The 25,009-nt window shown below is 41.7% G+C and overlaps 1 protein-coding gene across 2 annotated transcripts in view; it reads left to right on the top strand.

Moving 5' to 3' along the window:
* Window positions 1-24,067, top strand: part of SBSPON (somatomedin B and thrombospondin type 1 domain containing) — a 33,910-nt gene extending 9,843 nt beyond the window's left edge. The window contains exons 2-5 of one of the 2 annotated variants that reach the window (XM_070802686.1): window positions 2,596-2,824; window positions 13,980-14,070; window positions 15,711-15,887; window positions 20,221-24,067. In XM_070802686.1, coding sequence (XP_070658787.1) covers window positions 2,596-2,824; window positions 13,980-14,070; window positions 15,711-15,884 — 494 coding nt within the window. In that variant the 3' untranslated portion in view covers window positions 15,885-15,887; window positions 20,221-24,067. The remainder of the gene's footprint in view (window positions 1-2,595; window positions 2,825-13,979; window positions 14,071-15,710; window positions 15,888-20,220) is intronic. The other variant, XM_070802685.1, reaches the window with a different exon arrangement.
* The last annotated feature ends 942 nt before the right edge of the window (window positions 24,068-25,009 follow it).

Genomic DNA, 25,009 nt, shown 5'->3' with positions numbered 1-25,009 from the left:
AGAATCCCATGGACAGAGGAGCCTGGCGGTAGGGTCACAAAGAGTTGGACATGACGGAAGCCACTTAGCACATACATACAAAGTCATAGATTAGGAAGAAAGGGCATAGCATTTTGCCAAGGACAAATATTAACCAATAGGAACAACAATTGATTCAATCATTCTGTGATTTGAGGACTTTACCTATGATTCCCAAATAAATAAAGATTTATGAGACAAGACATAAATGTTGAAGAAATACTGGGAGACTAAATTCATCCTCCTATGTCAACTGTTACCCTATGGATAATGTACTGTTGTCGTTGTTCAGTTGCACAATAGTGTCCTACTCTGCAACCCCATGGACTGCACCACCCCAGGCTTCCCTGTCTTTCGTCGTCTCCCAGACCTTTGCTCAAACTCATGTCCATTGAGTCGGTGATGGATAGGGTATAACCAAGGCCATATAACTAAGTTTTGGGTCAAAGCCATGGCAAAATTGTATTTTATACTGCCTCCAAATGTTTAATTTTTGAAACAAGTGTATATTTTTAAAGTGTATTATTAAGTGTAGTTCAAGCATAGGACTAACTAAACTCAGGGATGAAGAGATTTGGGGGAAGAAAAAGAGTTATTAAAGGAATTAAGGACAGGAGGTGTCCTTCTCAACTAGCTCCTAACCTGAAATCCCCTTAAATGCCTTCTGGTTCTATGGGCCAATTGAATCACAGGGCTGTGAAAATAAAAAGGGAAGGTTAACAAGAGATAATGAGCAGGAAGTGACCTGTTATTGATTTTCCAAAGGATGTGTGCATGGCAGATATTGGAAATGAACTCTGGTGTGGCTCATTCTTGCCTCCTTAGATTGTTGACATGTGATACCTATAAGGCTTTTTGTCTGTTTTGTTTTTAGGTTCACAGGATTTTATTTTATTTTATTTATTTGCCACATTGCAAGGCATGTATGATCTTAGTTCCCTAACCAAGGATCAAATCCGGAGCCCCTGCAGTGGAAGCACAGAGTCTTAACCACTGGACCACCAGGGAAGTCCTACCTATAAATTTTTAGATGATTAATAAAAGCAGTTTTACAGCAGTTTGACACTCTTTAGTTACTGACTGAACTTTATGATGTATGTTACCCTTTTCATGTCATGGGTAGTGCTACCGAATGATGTAGCTTCCAGACACCACGAACCCTAAACTAGAGTGTGCCGAAAGGCAAAATGCGTTTTCAAGTACAAATTGTCAGAAGTCCCATCAGATTTCAAAGAAGTTTGGGTGTTTTCTTGGTGAAGACTTTGAAAACTTGAATGTATGAGGGTGATTGGAAAAAGTGGGTCATGTTTTTGTGGGAAAGGAATTTTGGCATCCAGTTCAGGGTACATCTTCTGTTCCTTTGTTTTTCTCTTTTCTTATATCCAATTTCAGGTCTTCAAGTAATTCAACTTGAAAACTCAGTACAGTCCTTTTAAAAGACTTATTAGGATTTTAAATGAAAAAGTTAAATATGCAACCACATTGATTTTTACAGTCATGGGCAGAGAACCAAATTCATCCCCTGACTCTGCCCCCATGCCTGACCATGGGTATTCTTACCCTCTGTGGGCCCTGGTTGCTGATCTCTAAATGTCACCTCGTATAGTGTATGAGTCCCTGAGCCATGGAAGGTGAGAATAGAGCACCAGGAGAACCCTACTGGATAGGGGTCATTGGTGGGGCCCTATGCCATGTCTTAAGGAGGCACATTTCCTGATAAGAATTGACCTGGGTAAGTGATGGGATGGTGGGAGAAGTGATTGGTGGGAGAAACACCTGTTTTGTTTTTTTTTTTTCCTGGCTTCACTGGGTCTTTGTTGCTGCACATTGGCTTTTTCTAGTCTCAGGGAGCAGGGGCTATCTCTGGTGCGGGGTCTTCTCGTTCTGATGGCTTCTGTTGTTACTGAGCAGGGTTCTAGGGCCACTAGGCTTCAGTAGTTGCCAGCTAGGGCTTAGCTGCTCTGCAGTATGTGGAATTTTCCCAGACCAGGGATGGAACCTGTGACCCCTCCATTGACAGATTCTTAACCACCAGCCCACCAGGGAAGTCCCACCTTTTCTTTTTTAGAATTTATTTCCTTTATGTTTTCTACAATGAATGTGTATTACTGCTATTGTTTAGTCGCTACGTTGTGTCCAACTCTTTGCGACCCCGTGGGCTGCAGCGCACCAGACTTCCCTGTCCTCCAACAATGAGTGTGTATTACTGTTGCCCTAAAAATATTCTGGACAGAGGATGATAAAGTTACAATCAAAGGAAAACAAGGGCAAAGAGCTGATCTAACACTGGACTGTAAGAGGAAGTACCCTGAAGGCATCAGTCTCTTACTCGGGTGGGTCCTGGCTCAGATCCACCTTCATGATCCGGGAACATCCGCCCGTCTCTAAGGGATACCCATTTATCAGTTCACCATCAGGGTGGGTAGCGTCAGTGTCAACCTTGTGCGTTCCTCCTGATCCACCGCCGGTCCCGGCACGATGTATGCACAGCCTGAACTTGACTGTGTGTCTTGGCGGGAACGGCCTGGCAGGCGCTGGCTGTGCTCAGGTGTGCGTCCCCATCGTGCTGTTTTTCAGCTCGCCCGTGCATCGTTGGGGAGTGGAGCCCCTGGAGCGGTTGTGCCAGCCAGTGTCGGCCCACGGCGCGCGTGCGGAGGCGCGCGGTGCAGCAGGAGCCTCAGAACGGCGGCGAGCCCTGCCCGGCCCTGGAGGAGAGAGCCGGCTGCCTGGAGTACGCGACGCCGCAGGGCGAGGACTGCGGGCATGCCTTCGGTACCGCGCTTTCCTTAATTGCTGTCCCTGGGTGGTGAGCATCCAATGCAGGCACTGCAGGGAGCGGGGTGGGCCAGGCTGCGCAGAGGAGATAGGAAGCTCAGGAAGTGTTAGATAATGCCTTTATCCATCAGTTGCACTAAAGCCCTCCCCAACACCCGAGCCAGCCCTTCCCATTTATAGCTTGTAGGTGGGCCCCTCCCGCGCTGCAGGCGCCAGCTGTAAGGGACCGTACGCTGTGGTGTTTAGCAAACTCTATCAAGCTGACCACAAAGGACTTAAGGTAGGATGAGGCTATTTCACACAGGATAAGATGCGTCCAGTAAGGATAACTGGATTTCACCTTTCACCGCCATCCCTGTTTAATCAGGGACACTCGCATACCTGTGAAAATAATAGAAAAATTAGAAATTCCTGTTGTTGGTGTTTAGTTGCTCAGTCGCGTCTGACTCTTTGTGACCACATGGACTGTAGCCCCTCAGACTCCCCTGTCCATGGGATCCTCCAGGCAAGAATACTGGAGTAGGTTGTCATGCTCTCCTCCAGGGGATCTTCCCGAGCCAGGGATGGAACCTGTATCTCCTGCATTGCCCTCGAATTCTTTACCACTGAGCCACCTGGGAAGCTCAACAAATTCCTAAAGCATGATAAAATGATTCTCTTAAAAAACCTGTTTCTCCTCCCAGACCAACTGGGTTGGGGCTGATGTGATGAGATTTTTGATTTGGGAAGACTGTTTTGCTTGTGGGCTGGCCCAGGAGACCCAGAGTCAGCTCCTTCATGAGTTGGGAGCCATGGGAAACTCACAAAGAAATTAACAAAAAGGCCAAAACCGGTGTGTTGATAGGGGTTGAATCTGATAGAGCAAAACACTGACTTCTCAGGGTAGCAGAGATCATGTTTTTTTCATAGGAACCTGGAAAATTCCACGTCAGCGTGATCCTCCGAGTTGTTTTGCTCCTTTGTTCTTTCCACACACAAGTGTTTCTTCAGAGTCTCCTGGATGCCAGGCACTGGGCTGGGTGCCAATCACAGTGGGGAGAAAAGTTGCTGTGAAACCTGCTGTCAGGTAGATCACAGTCTAGCGGGAGGGGAAGATGATAAGCAGATCATCCTAGGAAACTAGTCCCAGAGAATTACCACTGCAATGATAATTCAGTGGTAAATCCAACGGGGTATGGAACAAGGGCTTGCCTATTGGCTCAGTGGGTAAAGAATCTGCCTGTAATTCAGGAGACACAGGACATGCGGGTTCGATCCCTGGATCGGTAAGATATCCTGGAGGAGGAAAATGGCAACCCACTCCAGTATTCTTGCCTGGAGAATCCCGTGGACAGAGGAGTCTGGCAGGCTATAGTCCATGGCGTCACAAAGATTTGGATGCGACTGAGTGACTAAGCACTGCAAGCATAGGATATCATGTATGGAACAAGGGAGAGGTGTAGTGACTTGTGAGTGTGTATTGCAAATACAGTCTGAGCCAACAAGGAGGTCCCATGTGTGTTATAAATAGATTCCTTGGTGGAGGAGGGGATCCACAGAGGCTAGGAGGGGAGGGACTTCCCTGAGGATATGATGAGGCTAAAAAATGCAGAACCATCCAGGTAGAGGGAACAGCATGGTGAGCCAGACACTCAGGTTGGGGGTTGGGGGTTGAGGATCTGGGGACCAGTTTAGGAAAAACTCATGACCCCAAGAGGCAGTAGTAACACACAATGACCTTACAGGCTGTGTGAGAGAGGATGTTCAAAGGTTGCACTATGGCGATCACCATCCAGAGGGGGAACAGAAGAGTCTGCCAGGAGTTCGTGCATCCAGTTGATATCAACTAAGTAGCATGGTTTGGAGTCCCTGGGTGAAAGGGCTTCATAGGGCAGGTGTCATGGTGGCTTGGGGTCTTGCAACCATAAAGATTTACCTAATCAATGGCCAGCAGACGTTGGGTATATTTCACAGGATATGTAAAATTAGGATCTAAATGGCTAAAAGTCTGCTTGTTTGGCTATTTTAAAAACAATCGAATGCACAAAAATTTTAGTTTAGTGCCAGTAGAGTTTTGTCTCATTTTGTTTATTTTTGGCTGTGCTCAGGCTTCTCTAGTTGCAGAGAGTGGGGGCTACGCTTGTTGTGGAGCGCGGGCCCTAGGGTGCAGGCTCAGTGCTTGTGGCACATAGGCTTAGTTGCTCTGTGGCATGTGGGATCTTCCCGGACTGGGGATCAAACCCATGTTCCCTGCACTGGCAGCTGGATCCATTAGAAAAAACAATGGCACCACTTAGTTACAGGGATAGGCTGCTAGAATGTATTCCTGCAGCACAGGCTGACCCTTCAGTGTGGCACCAGGGTGCTCAGCCCCCTTCCCAGGCCTGGGTCTCTTCATAGCAGGATGATAATGCATAACCTTCCATCCTTTTGTATTGTCCTCAGTTTCCTTCATCAGGGTCTTACAGTTCTTAGAGTACAAGTCTTTCACTTCCTTGATTCAATTTATTCTTAGGCATTATGTTCTTTTTGAGGCAATTGTAAATTACATTGTTATGTTAATTCCTCTTTCTCATAGTTTGTTACTAGCCACAATGTATTTTTGAGTATTGAATTTTTGGGTTGTACTGGGTCTCCGTTGCTCTGTGGGCTTTTTTTCTAGTTATCTCAAGCAGGGGCTGCTCTAGTTGTGATTTGTGAGCTTCTCATTGTGGTAGCTTCTCTTGTTGCCAAGCATGGGCTCTAGGGCTCGTGGGCTTCAGGAGTTGCATCATGTGGGCTCAGTAGTTCTGGCTCCCAGGCTCTGGAGCACAGGCTCAACAGTTGTGGCACACAGGCTTAGTTGCCCCATACCATGTAGGATGTTCTCAGATCAGGGGAACCTGTGTCTTCTGCATTGGCAAGCAGGTTCTCTACCACTGAGCTACCAGGGAAGTTCCTGTGTATTGATTTTGTATCTTAAAACTTTATTGAATTCATTAGTTCAAACAGTTTTTTTTTTTTTTTTTTTTTGGTGGAGTCTTCAAGGTTCTCTATGTATTAATAGTATCATGTCATTTGCAAATAGTATCAGTATTATTACTTCCTTTTCGACTTGAATTTATTTTAAAAAATTTTTTCTTGGCTCATTGCTGGGACTATGACTTCTAATACTTTGCTGAATAAAAGTGGCAAGAGTGGGCATCCTTGTCTTACTCTTCTCTTAGAAGAAAAGTTTTCAGCTTTTCACTGTTGAGTGTGTTAGCTGTGGGCTTGTCATAAAGAAAGAAAAGAAAAGTGGCTCAGTCGTGTCTGACTCTTTGCGACCCCGTGGACTGTAACCTACAAGGCTCCTCCGTCCATGGGATTCTCCAGGCAGGAATACTGGAGTGGGTTGCCATTTCCTTCTCCAGGGGATCTTCCCGACCCAAGGATTGAACCCTGGTCTCCCGCATTGCAGGCAGACACTTTAACCTCTGAACCACCAGGGAAGCCCTTATGGCCTTTATATGTTGAGGTACATTCCTACCGTATCCAATTTGTTGATATCAACATCATAAATGGATTTTGAATTTTGTCAAGTGTTTTTGCATATCTGTTGAGATGATCATATGATTTTTATCCTTCATTTTGTGAATGTCTCACATTGGTTGATTTGCAGAATCAATGAAACCATCCTTGCACCCCTGGAATAAATCCCACTTGATCATGGTATATGATTTTTTACTGTATAATTACATTCAGTTTGTTAGTGTTTTGCTGATGCTTTTTGTGTCTATGCTCATCAAGGATATCGGCCTGTAATTTTCTTTTTTTGTAGTGTACTTGTCAGGTTTTGGTATCAGGGTAATGCAGGCTTCATAAAATTTGTTTGTAAAATTTTCCTCCTCTTTGATTTTTAGGAAACGTTTGAGAATGATATTAAATATTTTTTTTTATGTTTTGTGGAATTTTCCAGTAAAGTCATCTAGGCCTGGGCTTTTGTTTTTTGGGAGTTTTGTGTTTTCATTATTGTTTCAATTTCCCTATTAGTAGTCAGCCTATTCAGATTTTCTGTTTCTTCATAATTCAGTCTTGTATGAATTTATTTGTCTAATTTGTTGATGTATAGTTATCTGTAATAGTGTCTTATGATCCTTTATATTTCTGTGGTATTAGTTGTAACTTCTCCTTTTTCATTTCTAATTTAACCTGTTGGAATCGCCTCTTTCTTTCTTGGTGAGTCTAGCTAAAGTTTGTCTATTTGGTCTGTCTTTTCAGAAAACCAGCCCTTCATCTCATGGGTATATTCTACTAATTTTTAAGTCTGTGTTTATTTTCACTCTGATCTTTATTATTTCAGGAAGCAGTGAAATAATATTTTAATCCTCTTGGAACAAGGACTTGATAAACTGTGAAACAGCCTACCAAAATGCAGAAAACACTAAAATTAAAAAAAAAACCACTAAAATTAAGCAAGTCACTCACAGGAAAACACCTTTTAGAGAAAAACACGCTTGGTGTTGTATTATTGTTGTTCAGTCGCTGAGTTGTGTCTGACTCTTTTCGATCCCATGAACTGCAGCACGCTAAGGCTTCCCTGTCCTTCACAGCATCCCAGAGCTTGCTTAAACTCAAGTCCATCGGGTTGGAGATGTCATCCACCATCTCATCCTCTGTCACCTCCTTCTCCTGCCCTCAGTCTTTCCTAGCATCAGGGTCTCTTTCAGTGAGTTGGTTCTTTGCATCAGGTGGTCAAAATACTGAAGCTTCAGATTGGTCCTTCCAATGAACATTCTGGGTTGATTTCCTTTAGGATTGTGTTAGCTTTTGTCAATACCTCAGAAAGCTGGAGGCAGTACATTACCACAAACTTAGTGACTTAAACAACACAAATGTATCATCGCACAGTTCTGTAGTCAGAAGTCAGACACAGGTCTTACTGAACTTAAACCAAGGTTGTCAACAGGGCTGAATTCCTCTCTGATTGCTCTGACGGAGAATCAGTTTCTTTGCATTTTCCATCGTATGAGAGGCTTTCTTTTCTCATGGTCCCCTTCCTCCACCTTCCCAGCCAGATCATAGCATCTTTCTGTGCCTGTCTTCAGTCATAACATCCTCCTCTAACTCTTCGAAGGACCATTGTGCTTACATTCAAGCCATCTGGATAATCCAGAATAATCACCCTATTTTAAGTTCAATCGAGTAACATCTTTAATTTCTCTTTGCCATGTAACATAACATATTCACAGCTTCTGGAGATTTGGACATGGACATCTTGAGGGAGGCATTATTTTGCCTGTGATGGACAGGGAGGCCTGGGGTGCTGCGGTTCATGGGGTCGCAAAGAGTCAGACACGACTGAGCAACTGAACTGAACTGAACTGAACTGATGGATATAGAACAATGTCATCTCTCTGGGTTTACACATGAGGACATTGGAGCTCAGTGAGGTAACAGCATGACAGGTGATCTCATTGCCCTAAATCTTGTGTTTCGTCCCTTAATAGTGTTTTGCTTTTAAGCATTATCATTAGTTGTTATGATTATAATTATATTGAAAATTAATATTGATAATGTAAATCAATGAATTTACAATATCAATATGAATGTTCAATTGATATTAATATATTATTATAATATGAATGTTAATAATATAGAAATGTTAATACTATACAAATGTTAATAATATTGATATATTATTATTATATTGGGTTGGCCAAAAAGTTCATTCAGGTTTTCCCATGATATCCAACAGAAAAACCTAAACAAACTTTTTGGCCAATCCAATATTTTAAAATCACAATTACAGAGTCTGATAACTAAGTAGAAATATAAAGGCCATGAAAGGCCAGTGAATAAAATACAATTATGAAGACACTCTAATTAATGATCAAGTAGCCATTGGTGGCTCAGCAACAAAGAATCTGCCTGCCAAGGCAGGAGACAGAAGTTCGATCCCTGGGTTGGGAGGATTCCCTGGAGAAGGAAATGGCAACCCACTCCAGTATTCTTGCTTGGGAAATCCCATGGGCAGAAGAGTCTGGTGGGCTGCAGTCCATGGGGTTGCAAAAGCAGTGAAGACAACTTAGTGACTAAACTCACACACAGCCTTTGCCCTCTTCCAGTTTCATTTAATGTGTATCATGAGTAATCCAGAAGCATATATTATGTGTTTGTTGCCCATACTGACTATTGTTCATATGGGTTTTCCTTCTGCAAGATCACTGTGCATTATTATGAACTGTATGATTCTAGGCTGGCGTTATTTGTCAAATTTTCATTCCATTCTCTTCAACACCATATCTACAGACTAGTGGTTCTAAGTCTGCTTTTGTGACACCCCGTTGTGTCAGAGGGCTTTATGAAATTCTCAAAGCAAATGTAATTTACTTTCACATTCAAAGTAAGTACGTGTGGGGCCACTCTTTTAGAAGTGGAAGTTGCCCTAAAAGCGAACAATGGTAGGTTGATGGGATGCCAGAAAAGTTGGCAAATAGTCTGTTAACAAAGAATCTATTACATTGAATATTGTTGCCAGGAAGGGGAGAGGCAGGAGAATGGGCATTTATTGAAAGCTTTTGTCCTGAAGCACCAGCTATGTGCTGCCACACAGAAGCAGAAGGGAGACTAGAGGCAAAAATAATTTCTAAATTACCTACTGCTCTTAGTGAAAAATTAAATTTGTGGGGAATGTTAAAAAATGGAGCTAGCTCAGAGTCCTCTAGGTGATCTGGTTCTTGGCTTGTTTACTTTAGACTCGTGCCAAAGGGAAGGACACCTCCTTAGTAGAATATGCCATCCAACCAAGCTTGGGCTGGAGGGGCCAGGACACAGAGGAGACAAGGTCCAGGGTTCCTGCTCAATTCTATGATTGGTCTTAACCACAGAGACTCAACACTGAGTTTGAATTGTTCAATTGTTCAGTTGCTAAGTCATGTCCCACTCTTTGCAACCCCATGGACTGCTATACACCAGACTCCTCTGTCCTCCACTATCTCCTGGAGTGTGCTGAAATTTGTGTCCAGTGAGTCAGTGATGCTATCTGACTGTCTTATGCTCTTCTGCCTCCTTCTCCTCCTGCCCTCAATCTTTCCCAGCATCAGGGTCTTTTCTAATGAGTCAGTTCTTCGCATCAGGTGGCCAAAGTATTAGAGCTTCAGCTTCAGCATCAGTCCTTGCAATGAATATTCAGGACTGATTTCCTTTAGGATGGACTGGTTTGATCTCTCTGCAGTCCAAGGGACTCTCAAGAGCCTTCTCCAGCACCACAGTTCAAAAACATCAATTCTTTGGCGCTCGGCCTTCTTTATGGTCCAACTCTCACATCTGTACATGACTACTGGAAAAATCATAGCTTTGACTATATGGACCTTTGTCTACAAAGTGATGTCTCTGCTTTTGGATAGTAGGTCTTAAAAAATAGACTTGATTGTCTGTACTGGGGTGCCTGCTTGGTCATTTACTATTTATTTTCCCTTAACTTCCATGAGCCTGTTTTCTGATGAGAAAACCTCTGTCTAGACAGAGCTTTGGTGAAGATCGGTGATGTAGACTATGAAAGCACTTTGCAAATATACAAGGTGCCCTCCTGCCCCAGGCCCTCCCCGACCCCTGAGCCACACCTCCTGCCCATCCCCCAGCTTGAGGGGGCTCCGAGTGTCAGGGCTAACCTTTCCCCGCTTTCCTTTCCCCGCTCTCACTTCACAAAGGGACAAAAAGGGAAAATGGAACCAAATTTAAGCAATTTATCAGTAATACGCTGCCGTATTGAAACATTAATATTAATAAACTAGTGAAACTTTGTCATCTGTGTTGTAATAGAGTCAGACTGCCACACTTTTGAGCCTGGAACATGTTTCTTATGCTCTCTGGACCACAGTTTCCTCATCTGTGAAAGGGAAATAATTGGTCCTATCTCAAAGAATGGTTGTGAAAATTAAATGATTAAAGAGATGGGAATACCAGACCACCTGACCTGCCTCTTGAGAAATCTGTATGCAGGTCAGGAAGCAACAGAACTGGACATGGAACAACAAGACTGGTTCCAAATCGGGAAAGGAGTACGTCAAGGCTGTATATTATTACCCTGCTTATTTAACTTATATGCAGAGTACATCATGAGAAACACTGGGCTGGATGAAACACAAGCTGGAATCAAGATTGCCAGGACAAATATCAATAGCCTCAGATATGCGGATGACACCACCCTTATGGTAGAAAGCGAAGAACTAAAGAGCTCCTTGATAAAAGTGAAAGAGGATAGAGAAAAAGTTGGCTTAAAACTTAACATTCAGAAAACAAAGATGATGGCATCTGGTCCCATCACTTCATGGCAAATAGATGGGGAAACGATGGAAACAGTGAGAGACTTTATTTTGGGGGGCTCCAAATCACTGCAGATGGTGACTGCAGCCATGAAATTAAAAGACTCTTGCTCCTTGGAAGAAACGTTATGACCAACCTAGACAGCATGTTAAAAAGCAGAGACATTACTTTGCCAAAAAAAGTCCATCTAGTCCAAGCTATGGTTTTTCCAGTAGTCATGTACGGATGTGAGAGTTTGACTATAAAGAAAGCTGATCACCAAAGAATTGATGCTTTTGAACTGTGGTGTTGGAGAAGAGAGTCTTGAGAGTCTCTTGGACTGCAAGGAGATCCAACGAATCCATCCTAAAGGAAATCAGTCCTGAATATTCATTGGAAGGACTGATGCTGAAGCTGAAGCTCCAATACTTTGGCCACCTGATATGAAGAACTGACTTATTGGAAAAGACCCTGATGCTGGGAAAGATTGAAGGTGAGAGGAGAAGGGAACGACAGAGGATGAGATGGTTGGATGGCATCACTGACTCAGTGGACATGAGTTTGAGTTGACTCTAGGAGTTGGTGATGGATGGGTGATGGACAGCCTGGCGAGCTGCAGTCCGTGGGTTTGCAAAGAGTTGGACACGACTGAGCGACTGAACTGAACTGAACTGAATGCATGAAAAACACTTACTCAGAAGTGCATCACTGGTAGCTGTTAGTTTTATTATCTCAGAACTTTTTCTTCGGATTTCATATGAGAAACTGTAGTCCTACACTTACCCTCTACTTCCTAACCAAGCGTTTTTTCCCTTGAGCTATATATTAAGTGCATTGCCTTTGAACTTTTGTAATAATATGCGCAATACAAACTAGGAGCTCAGGTAAATGTTTTGAACTAAAGAAACATATTCTGAAAATGTTATAGTTTGACTGGTAGGATGCTATAAGGATTTAGCAGTAAGTGTATTCTTTACTTAGTGAATAAGTCCATATGTGTGTCAAAAGAACAGAAATGAAAACAGTCCATAAGAAAATGAAAACCCTTTCGATGTTTGTTTCTGATAATTAGGTCTAAGAGAAACAGAAGGATCCTGACATACATGCATTCACTTCTCCTTTTTGATTCTGTCCGTGAATTTTGGAAGTTCCAAAGCTACGGTCACATTTAGAAAGAATGACATGTTCTCTTCGGAAAACAAACATGCTATCACAGCAAGAAAGAGCCACTCAGCTGGGTGTCTAGAGCTTACACAAGATGTGGGTAGTGTTCAGACAAGAGATTAGATGCCCAGACACATGGGACACGAATGTGCCTACAACTCTTAGGACCAAGTGGCTATGCCTGTCTTATGTTTCCATGTAATAGAAAAATGACATCTCATTCAGAAAAATCTAAAGAATTCAGGCTGCCACCTCGTGGCTGGAAGGAACTTAGCAAGATGAACATATAGGCTTGAAGCATCTATTTTGCTGCTGGTTCCCCCATGACCTTGTGCTCTTGTTGATGACTTGGGCATCTCACAAGCCAATCTCAGTTGGTATCTCTTCTTCCCAGAATGGTCCAATTTCTGAAATAAGAGGTCAGAAGGATAGTAGAGCTTTCTCAGCTGCAAGATTCAGTATAGGAACAGAAGACCTCAGGGAAATAGGACCTGTGAAAACTCATGGCAGTTTCATGACTTCATTCATTCATCGACCCATTCATTCCTTGAACACATATTTGTTGAGCATGTGAATATGTGAGGGCTACCATGATGTTCAAGGCAAAACCCTGTCTTCCTTGAATTGACAGCAGGATGGAATCAAGAGATCGTCCCCAGGGGCTACACAGAGCAACAGATGCCCCCACCCCAGACTTAGAGATGAAATAGGAGGAAGGCAAAATAAGAGGGAAGAGGTGGAAGGAAAGGGTTTCTGGCTGTTTTTTTTTTTTTCCTCTGACCCAGAGTATCAGAAGTGAGGGTGTTGGGGGGGGCGGTGAGGAGGAGAGACCCTTCGGGACCTTCCTTCCCTGAAGTTGGAGTGGGGACAGCACCGTGCTGGCCAGCACCTGATGGTCACACCCTGGGCTGTGTTGTTGGTGGCGAAGCTTCCAGGCTGTGGTTATCAGAAAACCTGGGAGCATTCACTCTTCCTTCCTTTGCTGTTCCTGTTTTTCCCGTTCTCATTTAGAAAGGTTGCCTTTTTCTTTTTTTCTCCTTCTACTCCACTTTCTCTCTTGTTTTCTTCCTCTCGCCTTTATTCCTTTTCTCTCTCTTGCCTTATTCTTTCTACTTTTCACTTTTCTTCTCTGTTTCTCTTCTTTTCATAAAAAAACAAATCTCCCTTTCTCTATTACCTTACTTTTTCCCTTGGTTCCCCCTACCCCACCCATCTTTTTATTATTCCCTCTGCTTGCTGCCCCCACGCCTCCCCTCACCCCCTGGCCCCTACCCGCCACTTTCCTTTGTACATGGTGAGATCACTGCAGACAAGCGTGCCCCTCCCTGCCCAACTGTGCTGCATGAGGCTTTATGGAATTTGGTTCTGGGGTCTCTGGCTTCACCTCCTTCACTCCTTGGTGGTGTCCCATAGATTTAGGGGTAGAGGGATTTATTTTTTTAACACCCCAAACATTTTGTATTGGGGTATAGCCTGTAAACAATGTTATAGTTTCAGGTGGACAATAAAGGGACTCAGCCATACATATACACGAATCCATTCTCCCCCAAACTCCCCATCCCATCCAGGTTGGCACACAACATTTAGCAGAGTTCCCTGTGCTCTATGGTAGGTCCGTGTTGGTTATCCATTTTCTGTATAGCCGTGTGTCCATGACCTTCCCTAAGTCCTTAACTGTCTAGGACTGAAGGGCTTTGGATGGGTTTGAAACCAAGTTTGGGAACAGTTGCTCTGGAGACTTCAAGCTGCACGTGTTCAAGGTCATTCTCCTTTTCCAGTCCCTGCCTTTATAACTACCTCTGCGTTCAACAAGGAGCGAACAAGACAGGCGGCCTCCCCACACTGGACCACAAGCACAGAGGACGCTGGGTAATTTGGTATTATTTGTTTTTCTCATGTTTTTTCCAGTCGGATGGTCAAGTCAGTTCACGAAGGTAACTCTTTGGGGTGGAATTTCTTCTGGTATTGTTCATGTACTTCGAACAAATAAAATGTGACTCTTTGTCCCAGAGCTGGGAAATACTTGCCCCTTCCCTGTTTTATTTTGGTGGAAGGGGCTAGAAATATTTTGTCTCTGATCCCTAAGAAGAAACATCCTGTATAGAAATGAGATGGTATATTTTGCCATTCACACTAAGGATGCTCAGCTTATAGTCTTTATGGAACCGTGGACTCCAGCACCACCTCTGTTTGTGAATTTGAACATGGCCCCCATCTGAGGTCTGAGCCTTTCTGTCAAGACCTAATGGCTCAGAAGGAACCTCCGTTCTCATTAGAAGCCCACTCTTCTGCTGTTAGAATAGGGACACCAGACGGCTGCATGTTCAAATCCCCACACCACCTCTTACTGCGCCTCAATTTTTCCTTCTTATAAAATGAGAATATTGATTCCTACAGCGTGGGGTTGCTGTGAGAATTTAATGAGCAAATATCCTTGAAAAAATGTCAGGGTTAAGCTGTCTGAAGCTGACTGAAGCTGCATCATAGATTTCCTACGTTAGTACCTTAAAGTACCAAATAAACTTTACCTACCATCGTTAAAGATGTTCTTTGAAACAGTCTCTCTAAACACTTCCCATCTAACTTATTACAATTCGTAATTATATGGATTAAAACACAAGAGCCCATTTTAATGTAGTTAGAACCTAAAATGCCGTGCTGTTTTGTTTCCCTGAAGAATTGTAAAATTGTGTTGCTTTTAAGTACAAAACTCTGAAATATTCATCCATGTCTGAATGCACCCCTGGGGCCTTCAGGGTCTAGTCACATAATATAATGCTAGAGTTTTCCACAGCTCAGTGTAAGGTGACTCTAGTCTGTTACAGAAAACTGTGTCTCAGCTTCCCGTGTCCTTTCATCTGTGATGTCCAGTATAACTCTGATGCTTGACTCTGAGTCAGAACTCACCTCATTGCCCCAGATTATGTAGGTGAGCCGGGAGAGCGGGTATAGGGAAGGTCCCGGGAATGGTGGTGAGGTGCTGGCCTGGACATCTGGGACCAGCCTTCCTGGGGCTCACATGTTCTCAGACTCAAGCAAGTTCTTGTTCGATTTCTGTAATTCATTAAAATCTCCGCAAAGTTATCAAGGGCAGTTTTCCTACTGAAATGTGTTTTGAGACATAATTTCACGGTCAAACTAGATAGGACACGAGATAAAATTTGTGCAGTATGGTGTTGACCAAATAATTCAACCATGGATTGAGAAACAGCAAAAAGGTTCAGTTGTCAGATGTCAAGAGTTCAGCGAGTGAGAAGCTTGACCAGGCCTTCTGTGACCTGTGACAAGGCAACACCCTACCTTCCCCGGGCTGTCAGGCATCCTCAGGGGGTTCCAGCCTTCCTAAGACTTTCTACAACATCAGGGCACTTCTTGTTGTTCTTGTTGACCAAAAAGTTCATTTGGATATTTTCATAAAGTGGTATGGGAACATGCGAATGAACTTTTTGGCCCATCCAATCATTACAATTACAGCAAGTGAAATTGCTCTTTTTTTTTTGTTGTTCTAGATACTGTATGGAGTTCAAGACAGAGTCACTGACTCACCACTGTGCCCTGGAAAATCGCCCCCTGACCCGATGGATGCAATATCTCCGAGAGGGCTACACAGTGTGTGTGGACTGTCAGCCTCCAGCTATGAACTCTGTGAGCCTTCGTTGTTCTGGCGATGGCTTGGACTCTGACGGGTAAGGCAGAGAAACTGGTTGGAGGATTTCTCTTGGCCCTCATTTGGGGAGACATGTCCTTTTCATGTCATGCACAGCAGACCAGTATTCGATTTGGGGAGTCACAACAGTGGGGAGAAACTTCCATTTGGCCGTTCCAGAGTCCAGGACCCAGTTCACATTCTAGGACTTAGAGGTTCTGTACCAGAGAGGTGTGGGTGAATTTGGATATTGGGGCTCAGACCAAGGTCTCAAGGGACCGTCAGAGACCTGCCTCCAAAGCAGCCATAGACGCTATGCAAACAGATGAGCTTACCTTTGTTCTAGTAATACTGTATTAATGGACACTAAAACTTCAATTTTATAGAATTTATATGTATCATGAAATAATCTATGAATTGCTTTCAGTTCTTTAAAAACATAAAAATCATTATTTTTATTACTATTTTTTAAAAGTCGAGGTAGAGTTGATTTACAATATTATATTAGGTTCAGGTGTGAAAGTGAAGTGAGGTAAAAGTCGGTCAGTCGTGTCCAACTCTTTGCGACCCCATGGATTTATACAGTCCATGGAATTCTCCAGGCCAGAATAGTAGGGTAGCCTTTTCCTTCTCCAGGGGATCTTCCCAACCCAGGGGTTGAACCCAGGTCTCCCTAATTGCAGGCAGATTCTTTACCAGCTGAGCCACAGGTTCAGGTGTACAACATAGCAATTGAAAAATTTTATAGCTTATACTCCATTTATGGTTATTATAAAATATTGGCTGTGTTCTCTGTGCTGTATTCTTGTGGCTTGTTTATTGTATACAGAGTAGTTTGTGCCTCTTAACCCCCAACCCTAGCTGTCCCTTGCCCTTCCGTCTCCCCACTGGTAACCACTAGTTTGTTCTCTGTATCTGTGAGTCTGTTTCTTTGTTATTTTCACTGGTGTGTTTTGATTTGCAGAATCCACATACAAATGATAATACACACTATTTGCCTTTCACTATCTGACTTATTTCACCAAGCATAATCCCCTGCCGATCCACCCATGTTGCTGCAACTGGCAGGATTTCATTTCCTTTATGTCTGAGTATACCACATATTCTTTATTCATTCAACCATTGGTAAACACTTCTATGCTTTCATGTCTTGGCTATTGTAAGTAATGCCGCTATGAACACTGGGGTGGCTGTATGTTTTTGAATCACTCTTTTCATTTTCTTTGGATATATATATATATATACAGGAGTAGAATTTCTGGATCACATGTAGTAATCATTCTTAACCTGTAGACTACACAAGGGGTGGGTGGGCTGGATTCGGCCCATGGGTCGCAGTTTGCTGAACCCTGTCCAGATGATTCATAACCACAGCAAAATTTCAGAACCACTGCTCAGTGAGGCAGTCACAGTCATGACTAAGATAGTATTGGTGGGCCTAGTTTTGCAGGATCATAAACTCTTTTGATGTTCTAAGCACTCCATTTTAATATGGGGTGGGGTGGGATTTCCTCACACAGCATGAAGCAATTCATGGGACACCAGGTTGGCATCCAACAATTTAACTTAATTCTGACACTTAATTCTAACTTAATATCAGTCCTACCAGACTGCTCCCTCCTGCCACCCCCTTCAAATACCAGTTTCCAGCTCAGGCTGTGTTACCTGTTAACCTGTGCTTCTGACTGACTGGCTATACATCAGAGATTCCGTGATCTCTTCCTCAGGTCTGATTAATTTGCTAGAGGGGCTCACAGAACTCAGAGACACATTGACTGACTAGATGACCGTGCATGTGTGTGTGCTACGTCACTTCAGTTGTGTCTGACTCTCTGAAACCCTGTGGACGGTAACTGACCGGGCTCTTCTGTCCATGGGATGCTCCAGGCAAGAATATTGCTGAAGTGGGTTGCCATGCCCTCCTCCAGGGGGTCTTCCCGACCCAGGGTTCAAACTCGTGTCTCTTATGTCCCCTGCATTGGCACGCCAGTTCTCTATCACTAGTGCCGCCTGATTAGATGACCAGTTTATTGTAAAAGGATATAATTCAGTAACAGCCCAATGCAAGACAGGGAAGAAATATGGGGAGGGGTGTCATTCTCCCCACCTCTCCATGTGTTCACTTACTTAGACACCCTCTAAACCCTGTCCTTTTGGCTTTCCTGAATGGCTCACTATGGAGGGTCATTGATTGAGTCATTGGCTACTGACTGATTCAACTTCCAGCCCTTCTCCCATCCCTGGACCTTGGGGTTGGGGGTGTGGAGCCATGAATTCCAACCTGCTAACCACCTGGTTAATTCTCTTGGCAACCAACTCCCAACTTCAGGTGCTTCCAAAAATCTGCCTACTCACATAAAAAGATGCCTTTATCACTCTCAACATGTAAGAAATTCCAATGGCTTTGGGGACTGTCAGTTAGAAACTGGACAAAAACCAAATACACATGAGAAATATAGTTTAGTCGCCTGGATGGCCAAATATGTTTCTTGTAAATTCAAATATTGCATAAATCTACAGAAATCTAGATTGTCCAAAAGAATTGACCCTTGAAAACATCTTACCTTTCTAAAAACCCATTCTAGTCCTGTACTTATCTACCAGTTAAATCCAGTAACATTATTCATAACTAAGAGACAGGTAGAATTGGTGATGTATGGTTTATGGCTTTTAAAAATGTCAGATGGAATTGGTAAAAATATAGATTAGAAAGAAAAATGTGGACCTTTCCAGTTAATCATTATTCCCAGGGCATATTTTAGTATTTAATAACTTGAACTTATGTTTATTAGTCTCTTGTGTCCAACAGCCTCTATATCGAGTATGCACACTAAGAGTGAAGTGGGTAAAGAATTCACATGAAACAGAAACTTAATATGTAGACTTAATATTTTCCTGACTACCTCATCCATATTTTGACTTTAAAATGAATATTATAATTTAATATGTACCCATAAAGCACCTTCAACCCTGGCTGAAGTTCCAGTGACTTAAAAAGTAATAATTTCAATAATAAGGGCTTTTTTCTTTTCTCTGCTCACATTTTTCATTATGGGATCAAAGAGTTGGAAAGGATTACAAGGAATCATTTGGTTCAGTCCCCTCTAATTTAAATGTACACAAAACAGTACCCAGCAATCCCACTACTGGGCATATACCCAGAGAAAACCATAGTTCAGAAAAACACATCACTCCAACATTCATCGCAGCACTATGTAAATAGGCAGGACATGGAGACAACCCAAATGACCATCAACAGAGGAAAGGACAGAGATGCGTTACATGCATACAGTGGAATATTACTCAGCCAGAAAAAGGAAGGAAATTTGGTCATTTGTAGAGATGTGGGTGGACCTAGGGACTGACTGTCATACAGAGTGAAGTCAGAAAGAGAAAAACAAATATCATGTATTAATGCCTATATGTCGGATTTAGAAAAATGGCATAGATGATCTTATTTGTGAAACAGAAATAGAGACACAGACATAGGGAACAAACATCTGGATGCCAGTGTGGGAAACCGTGGGAGATGGGATGAATTGGGGAGATATACACTATTGATACTATGTATAAAATAGGTAACTAATGAGAACCTATTGCATAGTTCAGGGAAACCTACCCAGTGCTCAATGGTGACCTAAATGGGAAGGAAATCCAAAAAAGAGCCAATATATGCATACGTGGAGAAGGCAATGGCACCCCACTCCAGTATTCTTGCCTGGAAAATCCCATGGACGGAGGAGCCTGGTGGGCTGCAGTCCATGGGGTCGCTAAGAGTCAGACACGACTGAGCGACTTCACTTGCACTTTTCACTTCCATGCATTGGAGAAGGAAATGGCAACCCAGTCCAGTGTTCTTGCCTGGAGAATCCCAGGGACGGGGGAGCCTGGTGGGCTGTCATCTCTGGGGTCGCACAGAGTCGGACATGACTGAAGCGATTTAGCAGCAGCAGCAGCAGCTGATTCACTTTGCTGTACAGTAGAAACTAACACAACTCTGTAAAGCAACTATACTCCAGTAAAAATATACTAAAAAACCGTACACAAAACAGAAAGTCATTTTCCTTTATGCAACACTTCATATACTCAGAGCAACTGAGAGTCACGAATGCAGTGACCTCAAACTACAGTTCTCAATGTGCAGGGTAGGGAGAGGTCCTCAAATAAGGATTAAATGGTAACTTGTTTTGACAGAACCCCAAGAAAAGAAACAGTTGTGTTGTGATGATGTTTGTTTTTTAATTTCAATTTGTAATGCACTTAAAAACTTCAAGTGTTAACCTTTTAAAAAAAAACTTAATTTATAATTCTGTAAATTAGAATCATCTTCGGTTTGCTTTAGTGTAACTCACATTTTCAAAATATCATTTCAGAAATCAGACCCTCCATTGGCAAGCAATTGGCAATCCTCGATGTCAAGGAACTTGGAAAAAAGTTCGGCGGGTAGAACAGTGTTCTTGTCCAGCTGTTCACAGTTTCATTTTTATATAGATCTTGATATAAATATTTTAAAATGTGTTTGTAAACATGCTAAATACTACCAAGTCATATTCGATGCTGCATAATCCTTTGAAAACTCTTTGGCCTAAAGTTCCTAAATGTATGTCTTTTCCACATTCTGAAGCAGAGAAAGGAAATTCAGGGGGCCAGTTCTTAAGAAACACAGTGCCTTTATTTTTATTTTTTACTATGTTGAGGACCCAGTCTAAAGTCTCCTGTAGTTTTCTGACCTTGGCCTGTCACTTGGAGTCTCCTCATTGAACAGGTAGTCCTCTGGACACAGAGTAAGTCTGTTTGCACTAAAATGACTACATTTTATTGGTCCACTTACTGGTAAGTTGTCATTTAAGGGTACTCATGCTTTGAATCTTGGGTTCTTACTTTCTGTTCTGTAATCTCTTAAAAACTTCTTGCCTTAAAAAATGTCTACAGATATATGTACACGCACGCGTGCATTTCCCATATATTATTCCACAAATTCTGCAATAATAATTTCAAGCAAATTTGTCACAAGTAATTTCCCACAGGACAAATTGTTTGAGATTTAGTAAGCAAAACCAACAGCTCTACTAAATATACCTTTTTTTTTTTTAATAGAAGAAATTTTCTTCTGTTAACTGAAAAGCGTCAATCAAATGTTCATTCTAGGTCAGTACAATTCCTTTAAATGTTTTAATTTCCATGAAGTGAAATTTTGGCAACGATAAGTGAAACAATTGCTTTAATTATGAACATTCTACCATCATTAGCATTGAAAATTATTTCCAAGGCATAAAGCCTGAAATTGACTACAATAATTTTGGAGTCCAACTTCAAGTTTAATTGAGGTAAACTTATTACTTTTTTTCCCCCCTATAGCACAGGTTTTCTTTTGTCTGGAGTAGAAGGTAGAGGCATAGATTATGGAAGGCATAGATTTATTACAGATGATATGATCCCCATCCCCACCCCAACTCTACAAACACAGAAGTATTAGTTTCCTTATTGTATGATTGGAAAATCAATGAACCAGAGACAAAAGGCCTTGTTGAAGAATCTGGACTGACAGAGCCAAATCTTAGCTTCTCATTCAGAATTTAGCTTCGATGAAGAGTCTAATGTTGCCAAAGACTGTTCGTAAAAGCAAAGCCCTTTTTATTTCTGAAGCAAATTTTAAACTCAGAATATTTTCTTCAGAGAACTGAATCTGGAGATTTAAACTACAGGTAAACCTCAGAGATAGTTGAGTTTGGTTCTAGACCATCACAATGAAGTGAGCCACAAAATAGTTTTGGTTTCCCGGTGCATAAAAAAGTTACATTTACACCATATGTTTGCAGTCTATTGTGTGCAATAGCATTATGTCTAAAAAAAAGTACATAGCTTAATTAAAAAATACTTTATTGCCCAAAACTACTAACCATCATGTGAGTCTTTAGTGAGTAGTAACAGCAAAGATCACTGATCACAGGTCACCTGGACAAATATAATAATAATGGTGAAAAAGTTTGAAATATGCTAATAATCACCAAAATGTAACACAGACACACAAAGTGAGCAAATGATATTGGAAAAATGGCACCAAGAGATTTACTCAATCTAGGGTTGCCACAAACCTTCAGTTTGTAAAAAAAAAAAAAAAAAAGGTAATATCTGCAAAGCACTATAAAATGAGGTGTGCCTGTATATGAAATTCCTTTGATTTCATATGTATAAAATATGATTTACTAAAATACCTATTTCTTGGCACTTATCATGTAATGAATGATATAATGACAATAGCAAGTTTAATAGGGATGGAAAAGTTCCCAATATTTAATGCTGAGAGTAGCAATATTTCTGAGAATGTATTTGTTTAAATGTCAGGACAGTTTTGGGGTAAACTAAATTCTTCATAAATTAACAATAAAAATTTGAGTCTCATCAGAGTTAGAAACTTCAACTATCAGCTCAGTATTAACATTTCAAGACCATTTCTAACATTTGTAAAACAAAACTTTTTAAGGCATACCTGGGCAATTTTCAATGTTACTTAAAATTTTATACCAGTAAATAAACTTTTTTCTGGACAAGTCAGAGAATAAACAAAAAATTTCACAAAAGCCAAAAGAAAACATTTTAGTTCAACTATCAGCTCAGTATTAACATTTCAAGACCATTTCTAACATTTGTAAAACAAAACTTTTTAAGGCATACCTGGGCAATTTTCAATGTTACTTAAAATTTTATACCAGTAAATAAACTTTCTGTTCACATTTTGAAAAACTCTTTACTTGTTTGGCTAGAAAATACCCAAGTTTTCTGGACAAGTCAGAGAATAAACAAAAAATTTCACAAAAGCCAAAAGAAAACATTTTAGAATTGATAGGCATATGTATGATGACTAACAGCAATAAAGCTATGATGTATTTATGGTTCCAATATGCTATAACATTCAGGATATTTGAGTTGTATAAAATCAATTTTTCAAATTACATATTTAGCTTTCACTACATGACCATTAATTATTTTCATATTGAAGCATATTTTTGTTATTTCTATTCTTATGAAGAATTTCAAGGGCTGGAAGACATAACTACTAAATAGTGATCTTGAAAAGCTTGTTATTACTTCTAGCAAAGCCCACGGAAACAGTACAAAACTGAAACAAACTGCAACATGTGGTCTAAATGATGAATGAAGAACCCCTAATTTTTTATTTTCAGAGATAAAGATCAAGGAATTTAAGACTTCTTTGGTATTCCTTTTTAATGAGTACGTTAGAGTTGGAGTCCTTTCCAATGACACTCTACAATGATTTACAGGCTCTAGCACTACTTAATTGGAGAAGGCAATGGCACCCCACTCCAGTACTCTTGCCTGGAAAATCCCATGGATGGAGGAGCCTGGTGGGCTGCAGTCCATGGGGTCGCTAGAAGTCGAAAGCGACTGAGCGACTTCACTTTCACTTTTCACTTTCCTGCATTGGAGAAGGAAATGGCAACCCAGTCCAGTGTTCTTGCCTGGAGAATCCCAGGGACGGGGGAGCCTGGTGGGCTGCCGTCTATGGGGTCGCACAGAGTCGGACATGACTGAAGCAACTTAGCAGCAGTAGTAGCAGCAGCAGCACTACTTAATAGGCTGCTTTTCAAAAGTGCATGAGAAAAGTAATTTGAACAAAAGTAGATATACCCACTCAGGAAAGCAGGGGAAAGGAATTAAAGATGGTGATCATTTAGTAGAGAAAAGCTGGGGGAGGGGAAATGAGAAAAGAAAGGAGTAGAAAAAGGAGCAAGGTGAACTATAATCTCATTGTTCTTTTTGTAGGGTCTTTCTCGGAATTTAAAAAAGTTCTTTCTTTATTTTTGTGTGTGCTGGCTTTGTTTCTGTGCCAGCTTTCTCTGGTTGCAGGGCGCGGGTTTCTCACTGCAGTGGCTTTTCTTGTGGAGCACAGGCTCTGGCGTGGGCGGGCTCTGTAGTTGTGGCGCACGGACTTAGTTGCCCTGCAGCCTGTGGGATCTTAGTTCCCAGACCAGGGATCAAACTCATGTCCCCTGAATTGCCAGGCCTATTCTTAACCACTGGACCACCAGGGAATTCCCTTTCTTGGGATGTTTTTATCTGAGAATGTTGAAATTATGCATACATAGCAATAGCAATAACTTAAATTGTTTAGTTCTACTCTGGCATAAAAATTGTAATTACCATTTCTTCTAGGAATACACCAAAATGATGTAATATAAAACTAGTTCTGCCCTCTAAGACTATTCTGGTGAAGGTTTGTACAAATAAGTGTAAGATGGTTTAGAAAACCTGAATATTCTGATGAATATGTGGAAAGGGAAGTGAAACTTCTAGGTCAAGGTGACAGATGGATAAACATGTTTATCTTCTTCCTCAACTCCCATTGAGATTATAGGATTCATGGAAAAGTCTGTAACAGAGAGTCTATAACACAGATGAGAAGGCAGGGATGGAATCAGCTCATAGATTTTGAAGAAACTTTTTGAAGATTGAAAGGACATAGGATTCTATGGATGGATAAACCAGAATAGAGGGACTATACCTCAGATGGTAAAGCGTCTGTCTACAATGTGAGACCTGGGTTCGATCCCTGGGTTGGGAAGATTCCCTGGAGAAGGAAATGGCAACCCACTCCAGTACTCTTGCCTTGAAAATCCCATGGATGGAGGAGCTTGGGGCAGGCTACTGTCCATGGGGTCGAAAAGAATTGGGCACGACTGAGCGACTTCACTTTCACTTTCACCCTTTAAAACATGTAGAAAAGAAGATGGAGGTAGAGCCATTCTTCTTGGGGTGTGGCAGTCCTACCAAGTACAAACAAAATGGATTTTAAAACTCCCCACCCCTAGAGACAAACTTGTGAAATTTAAAATCAAGGATAAAGAAAAGACTATAAAATCTTTCAAAGAAAGAAAAGCAAATTACCTACAAAGGAACAAGAATTCCCATGAGAAACAGCAGTCTTCTCATCAGCATCAGTGGATACTTGAAGTCTAATAGAATAAAGCCCCCAAGTTCTGAAGGACAATAATTTTGAAACTAGAATTTCCGTATCATTCAAGGCACTGATTAAAGTGTGATGGCAAAGATTCAGCCTTTCAAAGGTGTAGAGATTCAGAAGCCTTATGAAATGGTCCTCAACAGGGTGTTTTTTTCTTTCTGACTTTTTATTTTGTATTG

Source organism: Bos indicus, chromosome 14 (genome assembly GCF_029378745.1).
Source record: "Bos indicus isolate NIAB-ARS_2022 breed Sahiwal x Tharparkar chromosome 14, NIAB-ARS_B.indTharparkar_mat_pri_1.0, whole genome shotgun sequence".
Taxonomy (NCBI): Eukaryota; Metazoa; Chordata; class Mammalia; order Artiodactyla; family Bovidae; genus Bos; species Bos indicus.
This window is presented reverse-complemented; position numbering and strand designations above follow the sequence as displayed.